This window comes from Geotrypetes seraphini, chromosome 10, assembly GCF_902459505.1.
Source record: "Geotrypetes seraphini chromosome 10, aGeoSer1.1, whole genome shotgun sequence".
Taxonomy (NCBI): Eukaryota; Metazoa; Chordata; class Amphibia; order Gymnophiona; family Dermophiidae; genus Geotrypetes; species Geotrypetes seraphini.
Window position 1 is genome coordinate 3179928 of NC_047093.1, and position 26722 is coordinate 3206649.

At 44.8% G+C, this 26722-nt stretch overlaps 2 protein-coding genes across 9 annotated transcripts in view; one reads left to right on the forward strand and one right to left on the reverse strand.

Annotated features, from left to right (window-relative positions):
• Window positions 1-18178, reverse strand: part of TMC6 (transmembrane channel like 6) — a 34295-nt gene extending 16117 nt beyond the window's left edge. The window contains exons 1-4 of one of the 5 annotated variants that reach the window (XM_033962056.1): window positions 18073-18178; window positions 6620-6810; window positions 4210-4313; window positions 1059-1175 (exon numbers count right to left, since the gene is read on the reverse strand). In XM_033962056.1, coding sequence (XP_033817947.1) covers window positions 1059-1175; window positions 4210-4261 — 169 coding nt within the window. In that variant the 5' untranslated portion in view covers window positions 4262-4313; window positions 6620-6810; window positions 18073-18178. Of the gene's footprint in view, window positions 1-1058; window positions 1176-4209; window positions 4318-6144; window positions 6251-6304; window positions 6428-6619; window positions 6811-18072 lie in introns of those variants that run through there. The other 4 variants (XM_033962055.1, XM_033962057.1, XM_033962058.1 and 1 more) reach the window with 4 other exon arrangements.
• Window positions 18141-26722, forward strand: part of TMC8 (transmembrane channel like 8) — a 42263-nt gene continuing 33681 nt past the window's right edge. For 3 of the 4 annotated variants that reach the window (XR_004540957.1, XM_033962060.1, XM_033962061.1), the window contains exons 1-2: window positions 18159-18335; window positions 23173-23364. Coding sequence is in view for 3 of the 4 variants with exons in the window: in XM_033962060.1 (XP_033817951.1) it covers window positions 18274-18335; window positions 23173-23364 (254 nt within the window). In the remaining variant the exon portion in view is untranslated. Of the gene's footprint in view, window positions 18336-23172; window positions 23365-26722 lie in introns of all 4 variants that reach the window. The other variant, XM_033962062.1, reaches the window with a different exon arrangement.

The window sequence follows — 26722 nt, forward strand, 5'->3', positions numbered from 1 at the left end:
GCAGAATGCCTCTTCTCAGTGGGGTTAAAAGTGTTATCTGTGCCTTCGTTTCTGAACAATAATCGGGATTCTAGTTTTCTAGTGAACTCACAACCGCTCTTAAGACTTTCAAGTCACAACTCAAAGCTTATTATTTCGGAAAGGTGTTTGCTATAGGTCGATTTCTTTTGCTTTCTTATCTCTTAACCTCGTTATTTTCCTTTTTGGGTTTTCCCCCTACAACGGTTGTAAGCCATTCCTCCCCATTTGTTAGTTTGTTTTGCTCTTTTTACCTTGTTCATCTTTTATTTTAATGTTTAACCCATTGTTTTTACTTGTGTAAACCACATCGGCTTAACTTTTTTTTGTTAAAAATTGCAATATATCAAATAAAATAACTAACGGGATGTCGGGGAACTCTGCAAATACTGTAGTTGTATTAAAGACACAATGTTGGTATGAGCTAAAGCAGTAGGACACTTTGATAAATATAACCCTGTTTCATTTATGATAATCAATTAAGACTTTATAATGAGAAAATGTGAAATTTCTTCAAATTGGTTTGGTTTTCAGTGCGAGGTTCCTGGCCCTATCCAGGATAAGGTAGGCTACAGGTATACTAAAAGCCATTTATCCAGGTAGGTAAGTTATCCCCATCCCCCTTTACCTGAATGAAGATGAGCCTGTGGATCAACAAGGCACACGCTCTTACCCAGGTCCAGGGGAGTAGAAAAACTTATTGCCAAAATTATGCGCACGTTGTATTTGGGGGAAAACCAGATGTGAATCTTTGCAGAGACTTTTCCCGAGGAAGCTGTACGGGTACGTTCCCTTTCAGAAGTGGTGAATAGTCCATGGGAAAATTTAGCATTTAGTTTCAATGCTGCCCCTTTTTTCTGGGACCGTCTCTCGTATATTGCATAAGGACCATTCAAGGTGTTTTAAGTGGTCCCTACCAACAATTTCAAAGTAGAGGCTCTTCTGTTTCCCCCACCCAACTTCTTCCACAAGGATCAGGGCTGTTGCTCACAAGTTTCAGTGTCCTCAAGGAGGAGGAATTTTAGATAGTTTAGACTCACCTATGGTGCGGCTTGGCATACTGGCCAGGATTTTCAGCGTGGCTGAGGAGTAATTTTCATCCAGGTCTTCCCCTATACCTTCATGGTGAACTGGAGGCACTAAGTGTGTTATGGGACCTATAGGGAAGAGATGAGCACATATTTAGCCAAGTACTCTGTAGCATAGGCCTACTCTGCTTATTATCCAGATCATAGGTGTCCCTCATCAAAACCTGTCAGGCCACAGAACTATAGCGTCACTGGGCTTGTAAGTCTTACAGAGCCAGGGTTATTAAGAGAACAAAGGCTTTGTTTACTCCAGAATCATTCCAGCCTAACAAAAAGAGGTCTATTCAGGCCCACATATACCTCTAGAGTGTATGTACATGCAGATAGACCTGCCTGTGTCCTATACATACCTCTATATGAGGCTGCATGAAGTTCGATAAAAATATTAGAACATCACTACAGGACGCACAAAGAATGTACGTCCCCAGTTTCAGGAAAGGCTGCAAGAACAAGCGGTCAAAGGACCCAGTTTGGATGTCAACTGAAGTAAAGAGGGCAATAAATGACAAAAAAGTATCCTTCCGGAGATGGAAAAAGGACCCAACGGAGGAAAATCACCAGACGCACAGGAAATGCCAAAAGAAATGCCACCGAGAGGTTAGAAAAGCAAAAGGGGAATACGAAGAGGGGCTGGCCAGGGAGGCGAAAAACTTCAAGGCATTCTTCAATTACGTAAAGGGGAAGTGACCAGCGAGAGAGGAGGTGGGGCTGTTGGACGATGGGGACAGGAAGGGAGTGATTAAGGAGGATAAAGAGGTAGCTGAGAGGTTGAACACGTTCTTCTCGTCGGTTTTCACGAGAGAAGACACATCTAATATACCGGACTCAGAGGAGCTCATGAGTGGGGAACAGGCCGAAAAATTGGAGCACATAGAGGTAAGTAAGGAGGATGTCCTCAAACAGATAGATAGGTTAAAATGCGGCAAATCACCGGGCCCGGACGGGATCCACCCAAGGGTTCTGAAGGAATTAAGACAAGAAATAGCGGGCACAATCCAGCATGTTTGCAACCTATCCTTGAAAACTGGAGAGGTACCAGAGGACTGGAAATTGGCGAATGTCACACCTATCTTCAAGAAGGGATCGAGGGGTGACCCTGGGAACTACAAGCCGGTGAGCCTGACTTCAATTATAGGGAAGATGGTGGAAGCTATGATCAAGGACGGCATTTGCGAGCACATCGAGAGAAATGGCCTACTGAGAACAAGCCAGCACGGATTCTGTAAGGGAAGGTCGTGCTTAACGAACCTTCTGTACTTCTTTGAGGGAATAAGCAGTCGGGTGGACAATGGGGAACCCATAGACATCATTTACCTCGATTTTCAAAAGGCTTTCGACAAGGTGCCATATGAAAGGCTGCTTAGGAAGCTGTGGAACCACGGGGTAGGAAGGGATGTGCACAGATGGATCAAGCACTGGTTGTCCGGTAGACTGCAGAGGGTCGGAGTAAAGGGCCAATATTCTGACTGGCGGGGAGTCACGAGCGGTGTGCCACAGGGATCGGTGCTGGGGCCGTTACTCTTCAACATATTTATCAATGACTTGGAAAAGGAGGCAAAGTGCGAGGTTATAAAATTTGCAGACGATACCAAACTGTGCGGCAGAGTTAGGTCCAGGGAGGAGTGTGAGGACCTGCAAAGGGACCTGGACAAGCTAGAAGACTGGGCAAACAAATGGCAAATGCGCTTTAACGTGGAAAAATGCAAGGTCATGCATATAGGGAAAAAGAACCCGTTGTTCAACTACAAATTGGGGGGGGCATTGTTGGGAGACAGCAGTCTTGAGAGAGACTTGAGTGTGCTGGTGGATGCATCACTGAAGCCATCTGCTCAGTGCGCAGCAGCCTCGAAAAAAGCCAACAGGATGCTGGGCATCATAAAGAGGGGCATAACAACCAGGACGCGGGAAGTCATCATGCCATTGTATCGAGCGATGGTGCGTCCACATCTGGAATACTGCGTTCAGTATTGGTCGCCGCACCTCAAGAAGGACATGGTGGTACTTGAGAGAGTCCAAAGGAGAGCAACAAAACTGGTAAGAGGGCTGGAACACTGCCCGTACGCCGAGAGGTTGGATAGGCTGGGGCTCTTCTCTCTGGAAAAAAGGAGGCTCAGGGGAGATATGATAGAGGCCTTCAAGATAATGAGGGGCATAGAGAGGGTGGATAGGGACAGATTCTTCAGACTGAAGGGGACAACAGGTACGAGGGGGCATTCGGAGAAACTGAAGGGAGATAGGTTCAAAACAAATGCAAGGAAGTTTTTTTTCACCCAAAGGGTAGTGGACACTTGGAATGCGCTACCGGAGGAAGTGATCAAGCAGAGTACGGTACAGGGATTCAAACAGGGATTGGACGGATTCCTGAGGGATAAAGGGATCGTGGGATACTGAGAGAGGTATCCAGGTAATAAGTATAGAAACCCAACCAGGTCGTGCATGTGCAAGACCGGAGGGTTAGGACTTCGATGGGAAGATAGGACTTCAATGGGAAACCAAGGTGGCAAGGGGGCCCCTTCTGGTGATTCAGACAGGTCGTGACCTGTTTGGGCCGCCGCGGGAGCGGACTGCTGGGCAGGATGGACCTATGGTCTGACCCGGCGGAGGCACTGCTTATGTTCTTATGTTCATATGCAAACAAGTTTTGCTCTTGCAGCGTTATATTTCTTGTGTGGTACATGAGTCCTGTTGAGGGAATGAAGATGGTTACCTATGCAACCATTCATGACCTTCAGAACAGAGGTGATCAAAGCAAAACCCAGGGACAAGCTTGCAATATTGCAAATGCCAGGGCTTCTGGCTAAGAGTCAGTCAGTCTACAGCTCCCCAGAACGCAACTAGATCAAAGCTTGCAAATTGGTGGTGGCCTGGATGGTCAACCAATGAGGAGCATTAACTATGAACAGTCACTTCTGGGATACGTCCTTCATAGTGTGGTCTATACCAGCTTCATTGGTCTTTATGTGTGATCACCTAATAGATAGTGAGACAGGTGTTCCACCTCCAGACCACCGTCCAGCAAGAGTTCCTTAGTGTTGGGACCCACCAGTGACAGAGAGAGCTGGTGTATGTTTGGGGTGGGGTGGGGTGGGGGGGAGAAGATTACCTTTACTCACAAGATGTAGCTCCTTCAACTCCAGTTCATCATCCTGCTCCATAATTAAGTGCAGAATCTGGTAGAAGAGCTCCTTCACTGGATGACTTCAGATCCTGCCTAGAGAAACCAAAGAACCCAATTAGTACAGAAAAAGATACAGAGTGGAATGTAATCTCTCCACAACATCAGCCCTGCCTGACATCCATCCTGTCAGGAGCACTGGAGACTTCCAGAGCCCTGGAGTACTGGAGAAGCCCAGCCTGATGTCCATCCTCTGTTAAGAGCAGTGGAGATATCCTGCAGATCCGTGTCTGAAATCAGAGCTCTGCAAGAGGCCACTAAGAAGAAATATGATAGCCGGGCTCAGCATAGCTTCTCTCATTGCCAGAAGATGATGTTTAAAAAGGGTTTGGCGAAGTTCCTGGAGGAAAAGTCCGTGGAAGCAGAACATTGATCTGACTGAGCTTAGCTATTCTTAAGTTCTTACTCTAGCTTAGTTCAAGGACCGCTTAGATTGTAAACCCTCTTGGTCTGGAAATTGAGCTACAATTGAAAAAGGTCTGAGCAGAATCCCCTCCCCCCTAATAGCTCAAGGAGAGTTACAGAGAGGTATTTCCCTGTCCCCAGGTTTGTACCTCAAGCAATGGAAGGTTATGAGAATTGGGTTAGGATCACAAGGAGCCATAGCAGGATTTGAACCCTTGCTTCCCTGGTTTGTAAGCTGCTGCTCTAATCCCCACTTTCTCAAATCATTTCAAGCAAGATCCCCTTTGGGTCAGAGAGGTCCTCTCCGCTGTGCCCTGGGACTTCGTCACTGTGACTTTCTTTCCTGTTGTCCCACTATCCCTCTAGTCCATCCATATAATACCTAGCGTAATAAAAACTAAGAGAGGTTTATCACATGGGTTAGTTCTACGTACATCATGACAGCAATGAAGCTCATTCCTAAACCAGGATATATGGACTAAGTCTCTCCATGGGGGAGGACTGAGGACAGGTCATCAGTGGTGATTTTGAGACCTGGAACCTTCTGTAAGTTGCTCATTTAAGAACATAAGAATAGACTTCCAGGGTAGCAAGCCCAGTAGCCCGTTCTCACAGTGGCCAATCCAGGTCCCTAGTACCTGGCCAAAACCCAAGGAGTAGCAACATTCCATACAGAATCTCAAAGAATAGCAAGATTCCGGAATCCCAGAGAGTAACAAGATTCTAGAATCTCAAAGAGTAATAACATTCCTTACAGAATCTCAAAGAATAGCAAGATTCCGGAATCCCAGAGAGTAACAAGATTCTAGAATCCCAAAGAGTAGCAACATTCAATGCTACTGATCCAGGGCAAGCAGTGGCTTCCCCCATGTCTTTCTTAATAGCAGACTATGGGCTTTTCCTCCAGGAACTTGTCCAAACCTTTTTTAAAACCAGCTATGCTATCCGCTCTTACCACAACCTCTGACAATGCGTTCCAGAGCTTAACTATTCTCTGAGTGAAAAAATATTTCCTCCTATTGGTTTTAAAAGTATTTCCCTGTAACTTCATCGAGTGTCCCCTAGTCTTTGTCATTTTTGACAGAGTGAAAAATCGATCCACTTGTCCCCGTTCTACTCCACTCAGGATTTTGTAGATTTCAATCCTATCTCCCCTCAGCCGTCTCGTTTCCAAGCTGAAGAGTCCTAACCATTTTAGTCTTTCCTCATACGAGAGGAACTCCATCCCTTTACCATCTTGGTCGCTCTTCTTGGAACCTTTACTGCTCTGTTGTAGACAGAAAATGTGACCCCCCCCCCCCCCCTTGCAGGAATTTGTGTTTTTCAGAAATTGCCACTGTAAGTCCTTCAGCCCTGCTTGTAACAGCTCTGCTGTGGGAGGTTGGCAAATACAGAGACAAGAGAGAATCATATGCGCTTGTGTCACATTCAAGTGGACTGTGAATGAGAGACTTTTACCAGGTGCTCCTAGACCAGTGGTACCAGCAAGCCCCCTACCCTAAACAGCACCAGATCTCTTCTATTCAGTTTGCTGCAGGTGGTCTGCAGCACTTGTAAGTAAGGAGCTCAAAAGGAAGCCTGTTTGCCCATTATATCCAGCTGGGACACATGCAGAGACCTCTTCCTTCAGAAAGTGCTGCTGGCAGGTCCCCCCGGTGCCACCTTGAATTAACCACATTTCTTTGGTTCTCTCTTCAGTTCAACGCCCTCAGTCACAGGTGTGCAGGAAAAAGACCAAAGAGGTGTATCCGGGATCCAGTTCCTCGGCAGCCCGCAGGGTTTGTCAGCAGAAAGGCAGAGGCAGAGAGAGAAGAATTTCAGGAATAGAATAAGATTTGGTGGGAGGAGGAGAAAGGGGAATCTCTCTCTCTCCCTCCTTTTCTGATTTCTCTTATTTTCACAGAAAAGAGAAAACAAATTATTTTCTACTCACCTCACCCAGACAGCCCTGGGCAGGGACAGGGTCTCCTTAGTCAGGAGTTGTCTAGGCCCTGGTAGGATTGTGCTTGAATCTTTTGCTCCCTGAGTCTCCCACGTCTCTGCTTCCTGGGCGGGTCTGAGTCAGGTTGAGACAGGCAGCTTGTGCAGTTACCTGGCTTGCTGGGGGAGCTCTGTGACATCCACCTAGGAGAGAGGACAAGCACACTTAGGAGCATAACTATCAATGTGAAGGTCCATTTATGCAACGAGACCTAATTACTGGTCACAGTAAAATCACACATCTTAACATCTCCACATTGATAACGTCTCTAGAAATGGAAGTCACTGCTACGTGTAATAAAAGTGAGCCAAGTCTAGGACAATCAAGCCGTTGTGACATCACTGATGAGGCATTATGACATCATAATCTCAGCTCTGGCTACAGGAGGCTGACACTTCACACTAAGGGGAAAACTGTTATTTTAACTGGGATTACCAGTAAAACAAGACCTCTTGCCACATTAGTAATGCCCCCTTTGATTAAAGAAACAAGATGGCTTGGATATTCCTAGGATAAGCAGCATTTACTACTTGGGACCTGGGTTGGCCACTGGTACAGGCTACTGGGCCTGATGGACCTTCCCAGTTTGGCAATTCTTATGTTCTTAGAAATGGAAATCACTATTATATGTAATACAAGTGAACCAGGTCTAGGACAATGAAGCCATTGTGACATCACCGATAAGGTTGGTTCTCAGGCATTGGTGAATGAGGCATTATGACATCACAATCTCAGCTCTGACTACAGGAGGCTGAAACTTCACACTAAGGGGGAAACTGTTATTTTAACTGGGATTACCAGTAAAACAAGACGTCTTGCCACATTAATAATGCCCCCTTTGATTAAAGGGATATTCCTAGGATAAGCAGCATTTACTACTTGGGACCTGGGTTGGCCACTGGTACAGGCTACTGGGCCTGATGGACCTTCGGACTATCCCAGTGTGGCAATTCTTATGTTCTTAGAAATGGAAATCACTATTATATGTAATACAAGTGAACCAGGTCTAGGACAATGAAGCCATTGTGACATCACCGATAAGGTTGGTTCTCAGGCATTGGTGGAATGAGGCATTATGACATCACAATCTCAGCTCTGACTACAGGAGGCTGAAACTTCACACTAAGGGGGAAACTTTTATTTTAACTGGGATTACCAGTAAAACAAGACCTCTTGCCACATTAGTAATGCCCCCTTTGATTAAAGAAACAAGATGGCTTGGATATTCCTAGGATAAGCAGCATTTACTACTTGGGACCTGGGTTGGCCACTGGTACAGGCTACTGGGCCTGATGGACCTTCGGACTATCCCAGTGTGGCAATTCTTATGTTCTTAGAAATGGAAATCACTATTATATGTAATACAAGTGAACCAGGTCTAGGACAATGAAGCCATTGTGACATCACCGATAAGGTTGGTTCTCAGGCATTGGTGGAATGAGGCATTATGACATCACAATCTCAGCTCTGACTACAGGAGGCTGAAACTTCACACTAAGGGGGAAACTGTTATTTTAACTGGGATTACCAGTAAAACAAGACCTCTTGCCACATTAGTAATGCCCCCTTTGATTAAAGAAACAAGATGGCTTGGATATTCCTAGGATAAGCAGCATTTACTACTTGGGACCTGGGTTGGCCACTGGTACAGGCTACTGGGCCTGATGGACCTTCCCAGTTTGGCAATTCTTATGTTCTTAGAAATGGAAATCACTATTATATGTAATACAAGTGAACCAGGTCTAGGACAATGAAGCCATTGTGACATCACCGATAAGGTTGGTTCTCAGGCATTGGTGGAATGAGGCATTATGACATCACAATCTCAGCTCTGACTACAGGAGGCTGAAACTTCACACTAAGGGGGAAACTGTTATTTTAACTGGGATTACCAGTAAAACAAGACGTCTTGCCACATTAATAATGCCCCCTTTGATTAAAGGGATATTCCTAGGATAAGCAGCATTTACTACTTGGGACCTGGGTTGGCCACTGGTACAGGCTACTGGGCCTGATGGACCTTCGGACTATCCCAGTTTGGCAATTCTTATGTTCTTAGAAATGGAAATCACTATTATATGTAATACAAGTGAACCAGGTCTAGGACAATGAAGCCATTGTGACATCACCGATAAGGTTGGTTCTCAGGCATTGGTGGAATGAGGCATTATGACATCACAATCTCAGCTCTGACTACAGGAGGCTGAAACTTCACACTAAGGGGGAAACTGTTATTTTAACTGGGATTACCAATAAAACAAGACCTCTTGCCACATTAGTAATGCCCCCTTTGATTAAAGAAACAAGATGGCTTGGATATTCCTAGGATAAGCAGCATTTACTACTTGGGACCTGGGTTGGCCACTGGTACAGGCTACGCGGCCTGATGGACCTTCGGACTATCCCAGTGTGGCAATTCTTATGTTCTTAGAAATGGAAATCACTATTATGTGTAATACAAGTGAACCAGGTCTAGGACAATGAAGCCATTGTGACATCACCGATAAGGTTGGTTCTCAGGCATTGGTGGAATGAGGCATTATGACATCACAATCTCAGCTCTGACTACAGGAGGCTGAAACTTCACACTAAGGGGGAAACTGTTATTTTAACTGGGATTACCAGTAAAACAAGACCTCTTGCCACATTAGTAATGCCCCCTTTGATTAAAGGGATATTCCTAGGATAAGCAGCATTTACTACTTGGGACCTGGGTTGGCCACTGGTACAGGCTACTGGGCCTGATGGACCTTCGGACTATCCCAGTGTGGCAATTCTTATGTTCTTAGAAATGGAAATCACTATTATGTGTAATACAAGTGAACCAGGTCTAGGACAATGAAGCCATTGTGACATCACCGATAAGGTTGGTTCTCAGGCATTGGTGGAATGAGGCATTATGACATCACAATCTCAGCTCTGACTACAGGAGGCTGAAACTTCACACTAAGGGGGAAACTTTTATTTTAACTGGGATTACCAGTAAAACAAGACCTCTTGCCACATTAGTAATGCCCCCTTTGATTAAAGAAACAAGATGGCTTGGATATTCCTAGGATAAGCAGCATTTACTACTTGGGACCTGGGTTGGCCACTGGTACAGGCTACTGGGCCTGATGGACCTTCGGACTATCCCAGTGTGGCAATTCTTATGTTCTTAGAAATGGAAATCACTATTATATGTAATACAAGTGAACCAGGTCTAGGACAATGAAGCCATTGTGACATCACCGATAAGGTTGGTTCTCAGGCATTGGTGGAATGAGGCATTATGACATCACAATCTCAGCTCTGACTACAGGAGGCTGAAACTTCACACTAAGGGGGAAACTGTTATTTTAACTGGGATTACCAGTAAAACAAGACCTCTTGCCACATTAGTAATGCCCCCTTTGATTAAAGAAACAAGATGGCTTGGATATTCCTAGGATAAGCAGCATTTACTACTTGGGACCTGGGTTGGCCACTGGTACAGGCTACTGGGCCTGATGGACCTTCGGACTATCCCAGTGTGGCAATTCTTATGTTCTTAGAAATGGAAATCACTATTATATGTAATACAAGTGAACCAGGTCTAGGACAATGAAGCCATTGTGACATCACCGATAAGGTTGGTTCTCAGGCATTGGTGGAATGAGGCATTATGACATCACAATCTCAGCTCTGACTACAGGAGGCTGAAACTTCACACTAAGGGGGAAACTGTTATTTTAACTGGGATTACCAGTAAAACAAGACCTCTTGCCACATTAGTAATGCCCCCTTTGATTAAAGAAACAAGATGGCTTGGATATTCCTAGGATAAGCAGCATTTACTACTTGGGACCTGGGTTGGCCACTGGTACAGGCTACTGGGCCTGATGGACCTTCGGACTATCCCAGTGTGGCAATTCTTATGTTCTTAGAAATGGAAATCACTATTATATGTAATACAAGTGAACCAGGTCTAGGACAATGAAGCCATTGTGACATCACCGATAAGGTTGGTTCTCAGGCATTGGTGGAATGAGGCATTATGACATCACAATCTCAGCTCTGACTACAGGAGGCTGAAACTTCACACTAAGGGGGAAACTGTTATTTTAACTGGGATTACCAGTAAAACAAGACCTCTTGCCACATTAGTAATGCCCCCTTTGATTAAAGAAACAAGATGGCTTGGATATTCCTAGGATAAGCAGCATTTACTACTTGGGACCTGGGTTGGCCACTGGTACAAGCTACTGGGCCTGATGGACCTTCGGACTATCCCAGTTTGGCAATTCTTATGTTCTTAGAAATGGAAATCACTATTATATGTAATACAAGTGAACCAGGTCTAGGACAATGAAGCCATTGTGACATCACCGATAAGGTTGGTTCTCAGGCATTGGTGGAATGAGGCATTATGACATCACAATCTCAGCTCTGACTACAGGAGGCTGACACTTCACACTAAGGGGAAAACTGTTATTTTAACTGGGATTACCAGTAAAACAAGACCTCTTGCCACATTAGTAATGCCCCCTTTGATTAAAGAAACAAGATGGCTTGGATATTCCTAGGATAAGCAGCATTTACTACTTGGGACCTGGGTTGGCCACTGGTACAGGCTACTGGGCCTGATGGACCTTCGGACTATCCCAGTTTGGCAATTCTTATGTTCTTAGAAATGGAAATCACTATTATATGTAATACAAGTGAACCAGGTCTAGGACAATGAAGCCATTGTGACATCACCGATAAGGTTGGTTCTCAGGCATTGGTGGAATGAGGCATTATGACATCACAATCTCAGCTCTGACTACAGGAGGCTGACACTTCACACTAAGGGGGAAACTGTTATTTTAACTGGGATTACCAGTAAAACAAGACGTCTTGCCACATTAGTAATGCCCCCTTTGATTAAAGAAACAAGATGGCTTGGATATTCCTAGGATAAGCAGCATTTACTACTTGGGACCTGGGTTGGCCACTGGTACAGGCTACTGGGCCTGATGGACCTTCGGACTATCCCAGTGTGGCAATTCTTATGTTCTTAGAAATGGAAATCACTATTATATGTAATACAAGTGAACCAGGTCTAGGACAATGAAGCCATTGTGACATCACCGATAAGGTTGGTTCTCAGGCATTGGTGGAATGAGGCATTATGACATCAAAATCTCAGCTCTGACTACAGGAGGCTGACACTTCACACTAAGGGGGAAACTGTTATTTTAACTGGGATTACCAGTAAAACAAGACGTCTTGCCACATTAGTAATGCCCCCTTTGATTAAAGAAACAAGATGGCTTGGATATTCCTAGGATAAGCAGCATTTACTACTTGGGACCTGGGTTGGCCACTGGTACAGGCTACTGGGCCTGATGGACCTTCCCAGTTTGGCAATTCTTATGTTCTTAGAAATGGAAATCACTATTATATGTAATACAAGTGAACCAGGTCTAGGACAATGAAGCCATTGTGACATCACCGATAAGGTTGGTTCTCAGGCATTGGTGGAATGAGGCATTATGACATCACAATCTCAGCTCTGACTACAGGAGGCTGAAACTTCACACTAAGGGGGAAACTGTTATTTTAACTGGGATTACCAATAAAACAAGACCTCTTGCCACATTAGTAATGCCCCCTTTGATTAAAGAAACAAGATGGCTTGGATATTCCTAGGATAAGCAGCATTTACTACTTGGGACCTGGGTTGGCCACTGGTACAGGCTACTGGGCCTGATGGACCTTCGGACTATCCCAGTGTGGCAATTCTTATGTTCTTAGAAATGGAAATCACTATTATATGTAATACAAGTGAACCAGGTCTAGGACAATGAAGCCATTGTGACATCACCGATAAGGTTGGTTCTCAGGCATTGGTGGAATGAGGCATTATGACATCACAATCTCAGCTCTGACTACAGGAGGCTGAAACTTCACACTAAGGGGGAAACTGTTATTTTAACTGGGATTACCAGTAAAACAAGACCTCTTTTGGAAGAATGTTTTGACTGATAGCTTTTTTCCATAGAGCAGTTTTTCCTGCTTGCTTTACTCCAGGACTACACCTCAATATTGAAGTGCTCAGATAAGTGACTTCTATTTTTGACAATTGTTGTTTGAAGAAAAGTTTAAAAAAATATATAAAACTATAAGAAAATATATAAAACTATTAGAAAATTAGAATATAGGTTCACTTACTAATTGGGAGTTTTTCTGACCAAGGATGTGTCTGCTAGGATTAAATTCTGTTTAAAACTAGCCTGTCTATATGGGAAGCTTAAAGAGCCCCTATTAGACACTGAGGTCTTTTCTCTCTTTTTGTAAAGAAAGGTGACTTTTCTGTCCTGTATTTTGGAGGGTGCAATTTTTTGTGATTTATTGAAACATTGTAACATGATGGCAAATAAAGGCCAAAAGGCCCATCCGCAGCATCCACTATCTCCTCCTCTCCCTATTGGCTAAGGCTCTTAACATTTGCATCTCCTCTTCCTATAGGCTAAGGCTCTTTCCACCTGCATTGTGAAGTCATAGAGCTTTAGGGTTATAGAAACATGATGGCAGATAAAGGCCAAATGGTCCATCCGCAGCATCCACTATCTCCTCCTCTCCCTATTGGCTAAGGTTCTTAACATTTGCATCTCCTCTTCCTATAGGCTAAGGCTCTTTCCACCTGCATTGTGAAGTCATAGAGCTTTAGGGTTATAGAAACATGATGGCAGATAAAGGCCAAAAGGCCCATCCGCAGCATCCACTATCTCCTCCTCTCCCTATTGGCTAAGGTTCTTAACATTTGCATCTCCTCTTCCTATAGGCTAAGGCTCTTTACACCTGCATTGTGAGGTCATAGAGCTTTAGGGTTATAGAAACATTGTAACATGATGGCAGATAAAGGCCAAATGGCCCATCCGCAGCATCCACTATCTCCTCCTCTCCCTATTGGCTAAGGTTCTTAACATTTGCATCTCCTCTTCCTATAGGCTAAGGCTCTTTACACCTGCATTGTGAGGTCATAGAGCTTTATGGTTATAGAAACATGATGGCAGATAAAGGCCAAATGGCCCATCCGCAGCATCCACTATCTCCTCCTCTCCCTATTGGCTAAGGTTCTTAACATTTGCATCTCCTCTTCCTATAGGCTAAGGCTCTTTACACCTGCATTGTGAGGTCATAGAACTTTATGGTTATTGAAACATTGTAACATGATGGCAGATAAAGGCTAAATGGCCCATCCGCAGCATCCATTATCTCCTCCTCTCACTATTGGCTAAGGCTCGTAACATTTGCATCTCCTCTTCCTATAGGCTAAGACTCTTTACACCTGCATTGTGATGTCATAGAACTTTATGGTTATTGAAACATTGTAACATGATGGCAAATAAAGGCCAAATGGTCCATCCGCAGCATCCACTATCTCCTCCTCTCCCTATTGGCTAAGGTTCTTAACATTTGCATCTCCTTTTCCTATAGGCTAAGGCTCTTTACACCTGCATTGTGAGGTCATAGAACTTTATGGTTATTGAAACATTGTAACATGATGGCAGATAAAGGCTAAATGGCCCATCCGCAGCATCCATTATCTCCTCCTCTCACTATTGGCTAAGGCTCGTAACATTTGCATCTCCTCTTCCTATAGGCTAAGACTCTTTACACCTGCATTGTGATGTCATAGAACTTTATGGTTATTGAAACATTGTAACATGATGGCAAATAAAGGCCAAATGGTCCATCCGCAGCATCCACTATCTCCTCCTCTCCCTATTGGCTAAGGTTCTTAACATTTGCATCTCCTTTTCCTATAGGCTAAGGCTCTTTACACCTGCATTGTGAGGTCATAGAACTTTATGGTTATTGAAACATTGTAACATGATGGCAGATAAAGGCTAAATGGCCCATCCGCAGCATCCATTATCTCCTCCTCTCACTATTGGCTAAGGCTCGTAACATTTGCATCTCCTCTTCCTATAGGCTAAGACTCTTTACACCTGCATTGTGATGTCATAGAACTTTATGGTTATTGAAACATTGTAACATGATGGCAAATAAAGGCCAAATGGTCCATCCGCAGCATCCACTATCTCCTCCTCTCCCTATTGGCTAAGGTTCTTAACATTTGCATCTCCTTTTCCTATAGGCTAAGGCTCTTTACACCTGCATTGTGAGGTCATAGAACTTTATGGTTATTGAAACATTGTAACATGATGGCAGATAAAGGCTAAATGGCCCATCCGCAGCATCCACTATCTCTTCCTCTCTCTAAGAGATCCCACATGCCTATCCCAGGCTTTCTTGAATTCAGACACAGTCTCTGTCTCCACCACCTCTTCTGGGAGACTGTTCCATGCATCTACCACCCTTTCTGTAAAAAAGTATTTCCTTAGATTACTCCGGAGCCTCTCACCTCTTAACTTCTCATTCCAGAGTTTCCTTTCAAATAAAAGAGACTCAACTCATGTGCATTTATGCCATGTAGGTATTTAAATGCACCTTTCAATACCTGGGAGCTAAAACCTGGAGTGATCTTCCAATGGAAATTAGAACTATACCTACTTATTATTTATTTTGCAAATTGGTGAAAACCTACTTCTTTGAGAAATGGGCTCGTTTTGTCCATCATGCTTTTGTTCTTACTCATCCTTTGTAAATGTTTGTAATTCTTTTGTACACCGCTTTGAATCCTGTAGGACAGGGGTGCCTACACTTTTTGGGCTTGTGAGCTACTTTTAAAATGACCAAGTCAAAATGATCTACCAACAAAAAAATTAAAAAAAAACACAAAGCACACTGTACGCTGAGAAAATGTTAATTATCATTCCTATTCCGGGGTTTTTTCAAAGAGGTCAAGGTAGATGACTCAATGCACTGTCACCTCAGTAACAACCATACAAAAATAGACAAATATACCCCCTCCCTTTTTACTAAACCACAATAGCAGTTTTTAGCGCAGGGAGCTGCACTGAATGCCCAGCTCTGCTCTCAACGCTCATAGGCTCCCTGCGCTAAAAACCGCTATTGCGGTTTAATAAAAGGGGGCCATCGTGCAAAATATAGACAGCAGATATAAATTCAGATACATTTTGATCACTAAATTTAAAATAAAATCATTTTTCCTACCTTGTCTGGTGATTTCATGAGTCTCTGGTTGCACTTTCTTCTTCTGACTGTGCATCCAATCTTTCTTCCCTTCTTTCAGCCTGTATGCTTCCTCTCCTCCAGACCTCATTCCCTCCCCCAACTTTTTCTTCCTCTCTCCCTTCCCTTTCTTTATCCTTGCCTCCCTTTCTTTTTTTCTCTCTTCATGCCCCCTTTCTTTTTTTCTGTTTCCCTTCTTTCCTTCTGTCTCCCTGCCTGCCCCCTTTCTTTCTTTCTCCCTGCCCTCCCCCAAACCACTGCCACTAAGGTTCAAGGTTCAAGGTTTATTAACATTTGATTTATCGCTAAATCTGTTTACAAAGCGATGTACAAAATAAAACATAAAATATAAAGATACAAAATTAAAACTCAATAACATAAGTTTAAGACAAGACAAACTTGAGGTGGAGGGAAAGAAAGGGAAAAGATTACATCTGTCTTAGTTAGGAAAACAAATAGGGAAAAAAACATAAGGGAAAGGGTTAGATTAAAAGTTAAAATGCTAAGAAAAGATTAAATAATATTAAGAATTAAAAGCGTCTTTAAAAAGGTGTGTTTTCAAAGATTTTTTAAAAGAATGTAAATCTCTTTCGATTGTAATATATTGTGGGAGAGAATTCCACCATTGTGGGCCCAGGACAGAAAACATGTCTGATCTTCTTGTTCCTATTGTTTTCAGGGAGGGTATGACTAATAAATTTTGGGAGAATGATCTTAAAGAGCGAATGGGATTGTAAGGAATTAACATTCTTGATATAAACTGAGGCTCATTATAAACTAAAGTTTTAAATATAAGCAGCAATACCTTATATAAAATACGGTGGCTTATAGGAAGCCAATGAGCATCGATAAATAGAGGCGTAACGTGATCAAATTTCTTTGCATTGTAAATCAATTTAATAGCGGTATTTTGAATAATTTGAAGACGTCATTTTTCTTTTTGAGTGATGTGGGCAGGGCACAGGGCAGGCAGGTAGGCCTAGTGACAGGCAGGCCCCATACCCCTCTCGTACCCTAAACCATCCCCCATACCCCCCAGTACCTTAAATCATCCCCCTACCTACCCCCCAGTACCTTTTTTAATCATACCCCCTGTAATTTTTAAAATCCCTCCTTCCCTCCCTAGATGGCTATCCTGGTATTTTAAGCCTCCTCTCACCCCCTCCCCCCCCCCCCGGAACCTTGATGAAATCCTGGCGGTCCAGCGCTGCATCGTCAGCCTTCCCTGCTGGACAGCCGTCCAAGTCCCCATCTGCCGCAGCAGTAATAGGCAGGTGTGAGCCCCGAGCGCGCCTGCCTGGTCTCGTGCCGCCCGAATGTTGTCAGCTCTGCAGGCTTCCCCATCTGCGCTGGAAGTGAAATCCAGACACGTCTGCCTGGTCCCGCGCCGCCACTCGAATGGTGCCGTCAACTCCTGCGAGACTCGCGAGAACCAACAGCACCATTTGGGCAGCAGCACAGGACCAGGCAGGCGCGAGCCCCGAGCACGGACCAGGGTAAGGAAGGGCAGGAGGACTCGGACCTGGCCGGCTGTGCACCCCTCCAAGCCGTGCACCTGGAGCGGACCGCCCCCCCTTGGTACGCCACCGACCTTCACCCCACCCTGCCAACACTTTGATTGGCTGGCTTTCTTCAAGAGGCGGGTCAGTCAGGAGGGGAAAAAAAAGAGAAGGGATGAAGGGAACCCGCTCTGCGATCGACTGGGGTCGCCTGAGTGAGCGACCTGTTGATCGCGATCGACGTATTGGGCACCCCTGCTGTAGGAGATACAGCGATCTATACAGTAAGACACCATTAGCATTAGCATAACATCATGTGATTATGCTCTACTGCACTTGATGGACTGGATGTAACATAGTAGATGACAGCAGATAAAGGCCCGAATGGTCCATCCAGTCTGCCCAACCTGATTCAATTTAAATTTTTTAAATTTTTTCTTCTTAGCTATTTCTGGGCAAGAATCCAGAGCTCTACCCAGTACTGTGCTTGGGTTCCAGCTGCCGAAATCTCCGTTAAAACCTACTCCAGCTCATCTAAACCCTCCCAGCCATTGAAGCCATCTCCAGCCCATCCTCCCCCAAACGGCCATATACAGACACAGACCATGCAAGTTTGCCCAGTACTGGCCTTAGTTCAATATTTACTATTATTTCTTCATCTGCCATCACTCACTATGTGGGGCAAAGGAGCCTCTTTATCTCAGAGCAAAGGCAGACTCTGCACTTGGATTTTGTCCAGAAAGTCAAGAGGTGATGAAGAACATGGACAGTGAAGAGACAGTGTCCCTCTGCTTCTCTTACCTAATCCCAGACCCTCCTGAGGATCAGTAGGGCACGTCTTTCTCTCCTCACTCGACTTCCTCTTCTGCTGCTTTGCTTCTAACACGGGAAGTTTAGTGGGTGTCTTGGCTTCCTGTCATAAGGTATTCTCGGTCCTGGTAACATCTTATTCAAAGGACAGTTCGCAATGTCTCTCTCCTTGGTGGAACTGCCCAGGGGAAGATGCCTTGTCTCCTATGCTTGAGTGGGAAGGAAAGGACCACAGAACAGTTGGGGGCCATTAGGTGAGTTACTTCCTCTTTCTCTGTCATTATGGTTCAAGCTGACCCAGCATCCTGTTTCTGACAATGCAAACCAGCTCACAAATATCTGACAGGATCCCAAAGGGTTCCTCTGTGCTGCCACCCAGAGAAAAGTGTTTTGCCCGTCTGCTAAGCTCAAAATATGTTTATGGACTTTTCTTCCAGGAACTTTAAACCTTGCTTTTCGTGACATCTTCTTGAAATAGAATCCGCAGCTTAGTTGTACACGGAGTGAAATCCCCCCCCCCCCCCCACTATTAGTACTATTTCAAGGGGTGGTAATATTTCCCTCTATCATCTCTCCCCTCAGCTTCCTCTTCTCCCAACCTCTGCAGTCTTTTTGGCAGGACTGTTCCATTGCCTTTATCATTTTGGTCACCCTTCTCTCTCTCATTTCATACCTTTTTGAGCTGGAGTGACCAGAACTGCACTACACAGAGGCTCAATGGTATTCTCCAATCTGTTTCTTTTTGACCATCACACACTGAGCTGAGGATTTCAACATGTTTTCCACAAGGACACAAGATCCTTTTCCTGGGTGTGATAGCTCCTAACTCAGAACACAGCTTTTCCTACTTGGAGTTGGGATTAGTCTATTTTTCCCTGAGTGAATCACTTTGCACTTGTTCATATTAAATTTCTTTTCTTCTTTAGACACCCAGGGCAGGATACACGAAGCTCCGGTAACCCAGTAAATAAATACCAGGTTGGAGCGATTTTGGTTTTCCAGGGCATGCATATCATATGTACACTACTTGTGCTGAGTGGCCCTGTAAAAGGGGGAGGACCTGTGCCTGGTGCTTGCGCACAAGAGATGAGCGGTAGGACATAGCTCTTCTGTGCAGGCACTTCCCGATCGCTGAGAGCAATTTTTTTTTTTTTTTTTGGGGGGGGGAATTGTTTGTTTCAGCCAAGACACAGATACAGCTGTTGTTTGAGTGTGTCCTATGCCTAACATCTGCATTCTTACCATAGGCGCTGGATGTACACTCGCACAACAGATGTACAAATAGCTACCAGCAACTCCAGACCTGTCAGAAAATGTCCTGTAAGAGGCGTAGAAGTAGAAGGGACACTTGGAAGTAGTGATCACAATATGATCGGTTTCAATCTGGACTCAGGGGCAAAACATCGATCCAGAACGACGGTCATGGCACTGAACTTCCGAAAAAGGGAATTACAAAGGGATGAGACTCATGGTGGGGAAGAAGATTAAGAAGAGGATAAGTACTGTAAAAACACTAGAGCAAGCATGGTCCCTTTTTAAGGACACAGTCACCGAGGCACAGAATCTATATATACCGCGTATCAACAAGGGATCCAAGAGGAAAAAGAACAAAAAACCGGCATGGCTCACTGTAGAGGTAAAGGAAGCGATTGGAGACATGAAAACTTCATTTAAGGAATGGAAAAGATCAAAAACGGATGAAAACTGGAATAAGCACAAACAACATCAACACAGGTGCCATAAGGCAGTAAAAGGGGCCAAAATAGACTACGAGGAAAAAATAGCCAAGGAGGCAAAAAACTTCAAGCTGTTCTTTCGACATATTAAGGGGAAATAACATTACATTGCGGTTCAAGGCGGATTACATAAGAGTTGTCATGAAGTTACAAAATATATAGGCGGATTACATAAGAATTGTTGTGAAATTAGGTAATATATGATGGGTAATTTGAACATTTTAGATTTGATAAGGAGTAGATAGTATAGTAGGTGGAGCTTGGGATGGATCTGGTCGTGTTAAATAAGTTTTATGTATTTTTTGAAGAGTAGGGTTTTTGTTTCTTTTTTGAAGGTTTTGTAGTCTGTGGTCGAAGACAGCAGATTGGTGAGTTGTCTGTCTAGTTTTGCTGCTCTGGTGGCCATTAGGTTGTTATATAGTTTTCTTCATTTGACATTTTTGGTTGGTGGGTGTGTGAATAGTGAGTGGATTCTCCTGTGTCTGGTTGAGGTGGATTGAGTTAGTCGGTTGTTCCAGTAGGTTGGGCTGTCTCTGTTTATTGCTTTGAATAGTAGGCAATGACCCGCGAAGGAAGCGGTGGGGACGTTGGATGACTATGGAATAAAGTGAGTGCTAAAGGAGGACAAAGCTATCACTGACAAACTGAACACATTTTTTGCATCTGTGTTTACTGAATACACAGCTTACCGGAAGCCGACAGACTATACGCAGGAAATGAAGACGGGAAACTGACAAGGTTGACGGTCAATCTAGTAGAGGTATGCAGGCAGATTGATAGCCTTAAAATCAATAAATCCCCAGGACTGGATGGCATCTGTTGGAAGGTAATCAAGGAACTGAAAGGGGCTATAGCTGAACTGCTCCAACTAATAGCCAATCTGTTGTTCAAATGGGGAAGAATTCTGGAAGACTGGAAAGTGGCGAATGTTATTCTGATCTTCATGAAAGGTTCAAGGGGAGAACCGGGAAACTACAGACCGGTGAGTCTTACCTGGGTTCTGGGAAAGATAGTAGAGGCACTGATAAAGGACCGCATCATTGATCACCTTGACGGACACAATCTGATGAGGACCAGCCAGCACAGCTTCAGCAAAGGAAGATCTTGCTTGACGAACTTGCTGCACTTCTTCAAGGGAGTAAACAGGCAGATAGACAAGGGTGACTCGGTCAATATTGTATATCTGGATTTTCAGAAGGTGTTGACAAGGTCCCACATGAACGATTACTTCGAAGAATTGCGAGCCATGGAATCGAGGGTGAAATACTCATGTGGATTAAAAACTGGTTGGCGGATAGGAAACAGAGAGTGGGGGGTAAATGGTCAATACTCGGACTAGAAAAGCATCATGAGTGGAGTGCCGCAGGTTTCAGTGCTTGGACCCGTGCTCATCAACATATTTATAAATGTCCTGGAAATTGGTATGACGAGCGAGGTCATTAATTTGCAGATGATACAAAGTTATTCAGCGTACTAAGGACGCAGAAGGATTGCGATGATCTTTAATGTGACATAAACACGCTTGAGAAATGGGCTGCGACATGGCAAATGAGGTTTAACGTGGATAAGTGTAAGGTGATGCATGTTGGTAAGGAAAATCTTATACACGAATACAGGATGTCCAGTGCAGTACTTGGAGAGACCCCCCAGGAAAGAGGCTTGGGAGTACTGATCGCCAAATCAATGAATTCGTCTGTGCAATGTGTGGCGGCAGCGAAAAGGGCAAAGAGAATGCTAGGAATGATTAAGAAGGGGATCACAAACAGATTGGAGAAGGTTATGCTGCTGTACCGGGCCATGGTATGCCCCCACCTGGAATACTGTGACCAGCTCTGGTCGCCGTATATGAAGGACATAGTACTACTCGAAAGGGTCCAGAGAAGAGCGACTAAAATGGTTAAGGGGCTGGAGGAGTTGCCGTACAGTGAGAGATTAGAGAAACTGTGCCTCTTCTCCCTTGAAAAGAGGAGACTGAGAGGGGACATGATTGAAACATTCAAGATAATGAAGTCAATAGACTTAGCAGATAAAGACAGATTGTTCACCCTCTCCAAGGTAGGGAGAACGAGAGGGCAGTCTCTAAAATTGCAAGGGGATAGATTCCGTACAAATGTAAGGAAGTTGTTCTTCACCCAGATAGTGGTAGAAAACTGGAACGCTCTTCTGGAGTCTGTTATAGAGGAAAACATTCTCCAGGGATTAAAGACAAAGTTAGACAAGTACCTGCTGAACCAGAACGTACACAAGTAAGGCTAGTCTCAGTTAGAGCGCTGGTCTTTGACCTAAGGGCCACTGCGTGAGCGGACTGCTGGGCACGATGGACCACTGGTCTGACCCAGCAGTGACAATTCTTATGTTCTGATCTGTGCATTACAAGGGCTGCTCATTATAATACTAATGTGTTCCTTGTAATGCATTTGGAGATGGTTCTCGGTGGCTGCTACTACGATTGGCAGAAGCCCCCGATAACCCTTTGGAGCATCAGAGACTGAGCTGCCTTCCTTCTTCTCCACTAGAAGGCTCAACCACCCTGTCATTTCAATGAAATCTGTTCCCTTGCATCACAACATCCCTTTGGCTATCCAGGTCTTCCTGACAATAATTACATCTATCTTGATGGGGTTTAGAGTAGAGAATGACACGGGGACAAATTTTTCCCTGTCCCCGTGGAAATTCATTTTCCTATCCTGTCCCCGCGAGTTCTTTTCCTGCAAGCTCCATCCTCACATGCACAAGCCTCAAACACTTTAAAATCATAAGGGTTTTGGGGCTTGTGCGGTTAAGACAGAGCTTACAGGAATGGGGCAGGGGCAGGATAGGGAAATTGAGTTCCTGGGGGGACAGGGACAAATTTGCCTCCGTGTCATTCTCTAGTTTGGAGTAGCTGGAGTTGGTGATCAATGCACCCATACAGCTGTGCAATTGAAAGAGTCGAGGGGGACCTTAGACATGGGTGTGGCAATCAACTTTCACCCAATTCTTTTGTTGTTGATGGGTCTGGGAATTTTCCGGAAGAGGCAAATGCTTTAGATATAGGTCATACAGAGTTTAGACCTGATGTTCATTCTATATGGATAAGTTGTATTGGTCCCCCCTCCCCCTCCCCTTCCCCCTCCCAAGAGAATGATATTCTGGTCTGGATTGCATTTTAGAAATACCTATGATTAGGGGGTGGGGGGGTGGGGGTGGAATGCAATGACTTAGAATGTCTGTCAAGAGGTTAATTCCGTAACCACAGAAACAAAGGCCTTCCCAGTTCCCACTACTGCTGGATCCTGAGGTTACATTAGTCCTATGATGGTCGGGAGGAGAAGGAACCTGCATCACTCTAAATAAATGTTTAATTTTTCCCCAGAACTCCAATTTCTGACTTAATTAAGATGAATCATAAATCTGAGAAAAGACAGCCCTGGATTGGGGCCCAGCGACTTGGACTGGCCACCCATAACCCAGGGTCTAAGGCTAGACAAGCACGGGCCAGCTGTGAAGATGATGGCACACCACTGAAGGAGCGACCTCTCTCCCTGCAGGAGAAATTGGCTCAAAGGTTGGTGACACTATTGGGCTCATTTTCCAAAAATGGCCTAAAGGGGCAGATAGACTTGGATTTTTGCCAAACCCTTCCAATTGGCTCTTTTCAAAGTTTCTGTTCTAGACAGATGTCTAGGCTGTTCATCCGCAGTTTGTCTATATCTCAAGGGGGTATGTCAGAGGCAAGACCAGGGCAGGCTTATGACTTAGACATTTTTCTGCCATCATCACACATTTAAGAATATGTCCAGGGCATAGAGCTGCTTTAATTGCATTAAGTGCCAAAAAGCTGCCCAAACTAACCAGATGACCACTGAAAGTATGTAAACATGACCACTCCACTCCCCCAGTGGTCACTGACCCCTTCCCGCCCCCTAAAGATGTGAATGAAACAGTGTATACCTGCCTCTATGATGGCCAGTCCTAGCAGAGCAGCAAGCTGGTTCCTGGAGAAGCCTAGTGGGCAATGTGGCCATCACTTGTGGTGGAGAGGGTGAGCCTTCCAAAACCCACCCAAATCCTACTGCAGGCATAAGGGCTACTGGTGCGGTTTGGAAAGGCTCACCAAACAGATCCAGCGACGATCGGGCTGGCTCCTCCACGGAGGCTTGCTGCGGCCCCCTTCCCCCAGCCGGGCATGCGAGCTTGCTCTGCCCCTCCCGACTAGCTGGGAGCGTTCAAATTCGGAGGAGGGATCGGTGCTTAGCCGTTCGGCGTGCTGGCTAAGGCACGTGCCTTAGCGCGCGCCTTTGCAAAGCGACTGAGCGGAGCATAATCAAGCTCCCTTGCACCTCACCTCCTGCAGCCTGGCACGACCAAACAACGGGCAAAATATACTACTCCAGCCGCTAACTCCTCCTCCTAGCTACTCGGAGAATGCTAACAAAAAATTTCTCTACACCTCCACAAGTTCTCCTCAGCAACCTGTGCCTGCTTGAGTGATCTCTTCTTCTGCCTTGGAAGACCCCCGTAGGCCCACGGACTGGAAAAAACTGATAAGTATTTGCATGATTACTCCGGACAATTTCTAACTTACTCTCTGCATGATTTAATTTATTAGCTTTACTTCTATTAAGCCTTTCAGTCTCTATTGACCACTCTGTATAATATGGCCCTCTTAACTAATTATCTGATTTGGGTCCTTATGGTCTATTGGATCTGCTACAAAAGCAGGTCAGTTGCTGCATTTCATGCTATCCCCATTCCAGTACTTATAAGGTCTCGCCCAACTAATTCAGAACATCTTAGAGCTGTTAATCCTTCTCTATACGACTGTTCAGAATGGGGTCCCTTCCAAATCCCGGTTGTACCCCCCACACAAAAACCTAGCAGACCCTATTGTAAAAGACAGTGGAAATTGAGAAAGATTACCTACTCTGTAACCACCGACGCTCCTTACCATCAAAATCTTCACGGTTTCTACTTAAATATACGTTCTATTAGGAACAAGTCACAGCTGGTCAAAGACTGGCTGGAAGAAGCCACCCCCGATTTTGTTCTTCTAACTGAAACTTGGTTGGTCTCAGATAACGACATTATTATACGCGACTGTCTGCCTCCTGGGTTTAAAATTATATCTCTACCTAGAAGCAGAGGTAAAGGGAGAGGAATAGCTATCATCTTAAAAGAATCATTCAAGTCCACAATCCTAGCTTCAAATTCCTCAGCGGACCTTGAAATCCTTTCCTGTAAACTCTGGACAGATCAGTTAGAAGATGCTCTAATAATTACCCTATTCTACATTCCTCCTAAGAAATGGCCCGCAGCCAAAGACATTTTCTATGAATTCCTCCTTACAAACTCTACACTAGGCCCACACAACCTACTGACAGGTGATCTAAACATTCACCTAGAGCAGGCAGAGCAGGGTGATTCCAAAGATCTACTATCCTTCATTTCTTCACTAGACTTAAGAACATAAGAAGTTGCCTCCACTGGGTCAGACCCGAGGTCCATCGCGCCCAGCGGTCCGCTCCTGCGACGGCCCATCAGGTCTATGACCTGTGAAGTGGTTCCTGACCATTTATATAACCTACCTCTGCTTCTATCTGTACCCCTCAATCCCCTTATTCTTCAGGAACCTATCCAAACCTTCCTTGAACCCCCGTACTGTGCTCTGGCTTATCACAACCTCTGGAAGCGCGTTCCATGTGTCCACCACTCTCTGGGTAAAAAAGAACTTCCTAGCATTTGTCCTAAACCTGTCCCCTTTCAATTTCTCCGATTGACCCCTAGTACTTGTGGTTCCCCACAAGTGTGAAGAATCTGTCCCTGTCTACCTTCTCTATGCCCTTCAGGATTTTGAAGGTTTCTATCATGTCTCCTCTAAGTCTCCTCTTCTCTAGGGAGAACAGCCCCAGCATTTTCAACCTGTCAGCGTATGAAAAGTTTTCCATACCTTTTATCAGTTTAGTCGCTCTTCTTTGGACCCCCTCAAGTACTGCCATGTCCTTCTTGAGGTACGGCGACCAGTACTGGACACAGTATTCCAGGTGCAGGCGCACCATTGCACGATACAGCGGCAAGATGACTTCCTTCATCCTGGTTGTGATACCCTTTTTAATGATACCCAACATTCTGTTTGCTTTCTTTGCGGCTATCGCACACTGTGATGATGCTTTCAATGTTGTGTCCACCATCACCCCCAGGTCTCTTTCAAGGTTGCTCACCCCTAACAATGATCCCCCCATTTTGTAGCTGAACATTGGGTTCTTTTTCCCTACATGCATGACCTTGCATTTTTCTATGTTAAAACTCATTTGCCACTTTTTTGCCCACTCTTTCAGTCTCGTTAGGTCCCTTTGTAGGTCTTCGCAGTCTTCCGTGGTTCTAACCCTGCCAGAGTTTGGTGTCATCAGCAAATTTAATAACCTCACATTTCGTCCCCGTCTCCAGGTCGTTAATAAATATATTGAACAGGAGCGGTCTCAGCACCGATCCTTGTGGAACTCCGCTCGTGACCCATTGCCAGTCTGAGTAATGGCCCTTTATTCCAACCCTCTGTTTCCTGCCTGCCAGCCAGTGTTTGATCCATCGTTGGACATCCCCTTGCACCCCGTGGTTCCACAGCTTCTTTGTGCTGCCTCCCGAAAAGACCCATCAAAAAGGCCACCAGCTAGATCTAGTCACTTTTTCCTTCAAAGAACTAGTCAATCCCAAGATTTACTGGAACGAAGCCATTTGGACGGACTCTCTATGGTCAGAACACCGTTTATGTAGTTTCCAATTAAGCTGGCAAGTAAGACACTCCCCAACCAAATCCAAGGTGGCAAAAAGACCTAAGAAAATAGTAGCTAGCAGAGGTATGGTGAACCCAGTAGAATTCTGGTCACCCTATGACATAACTTCTAGTTCAGACTCAGACTCCTTTTTGG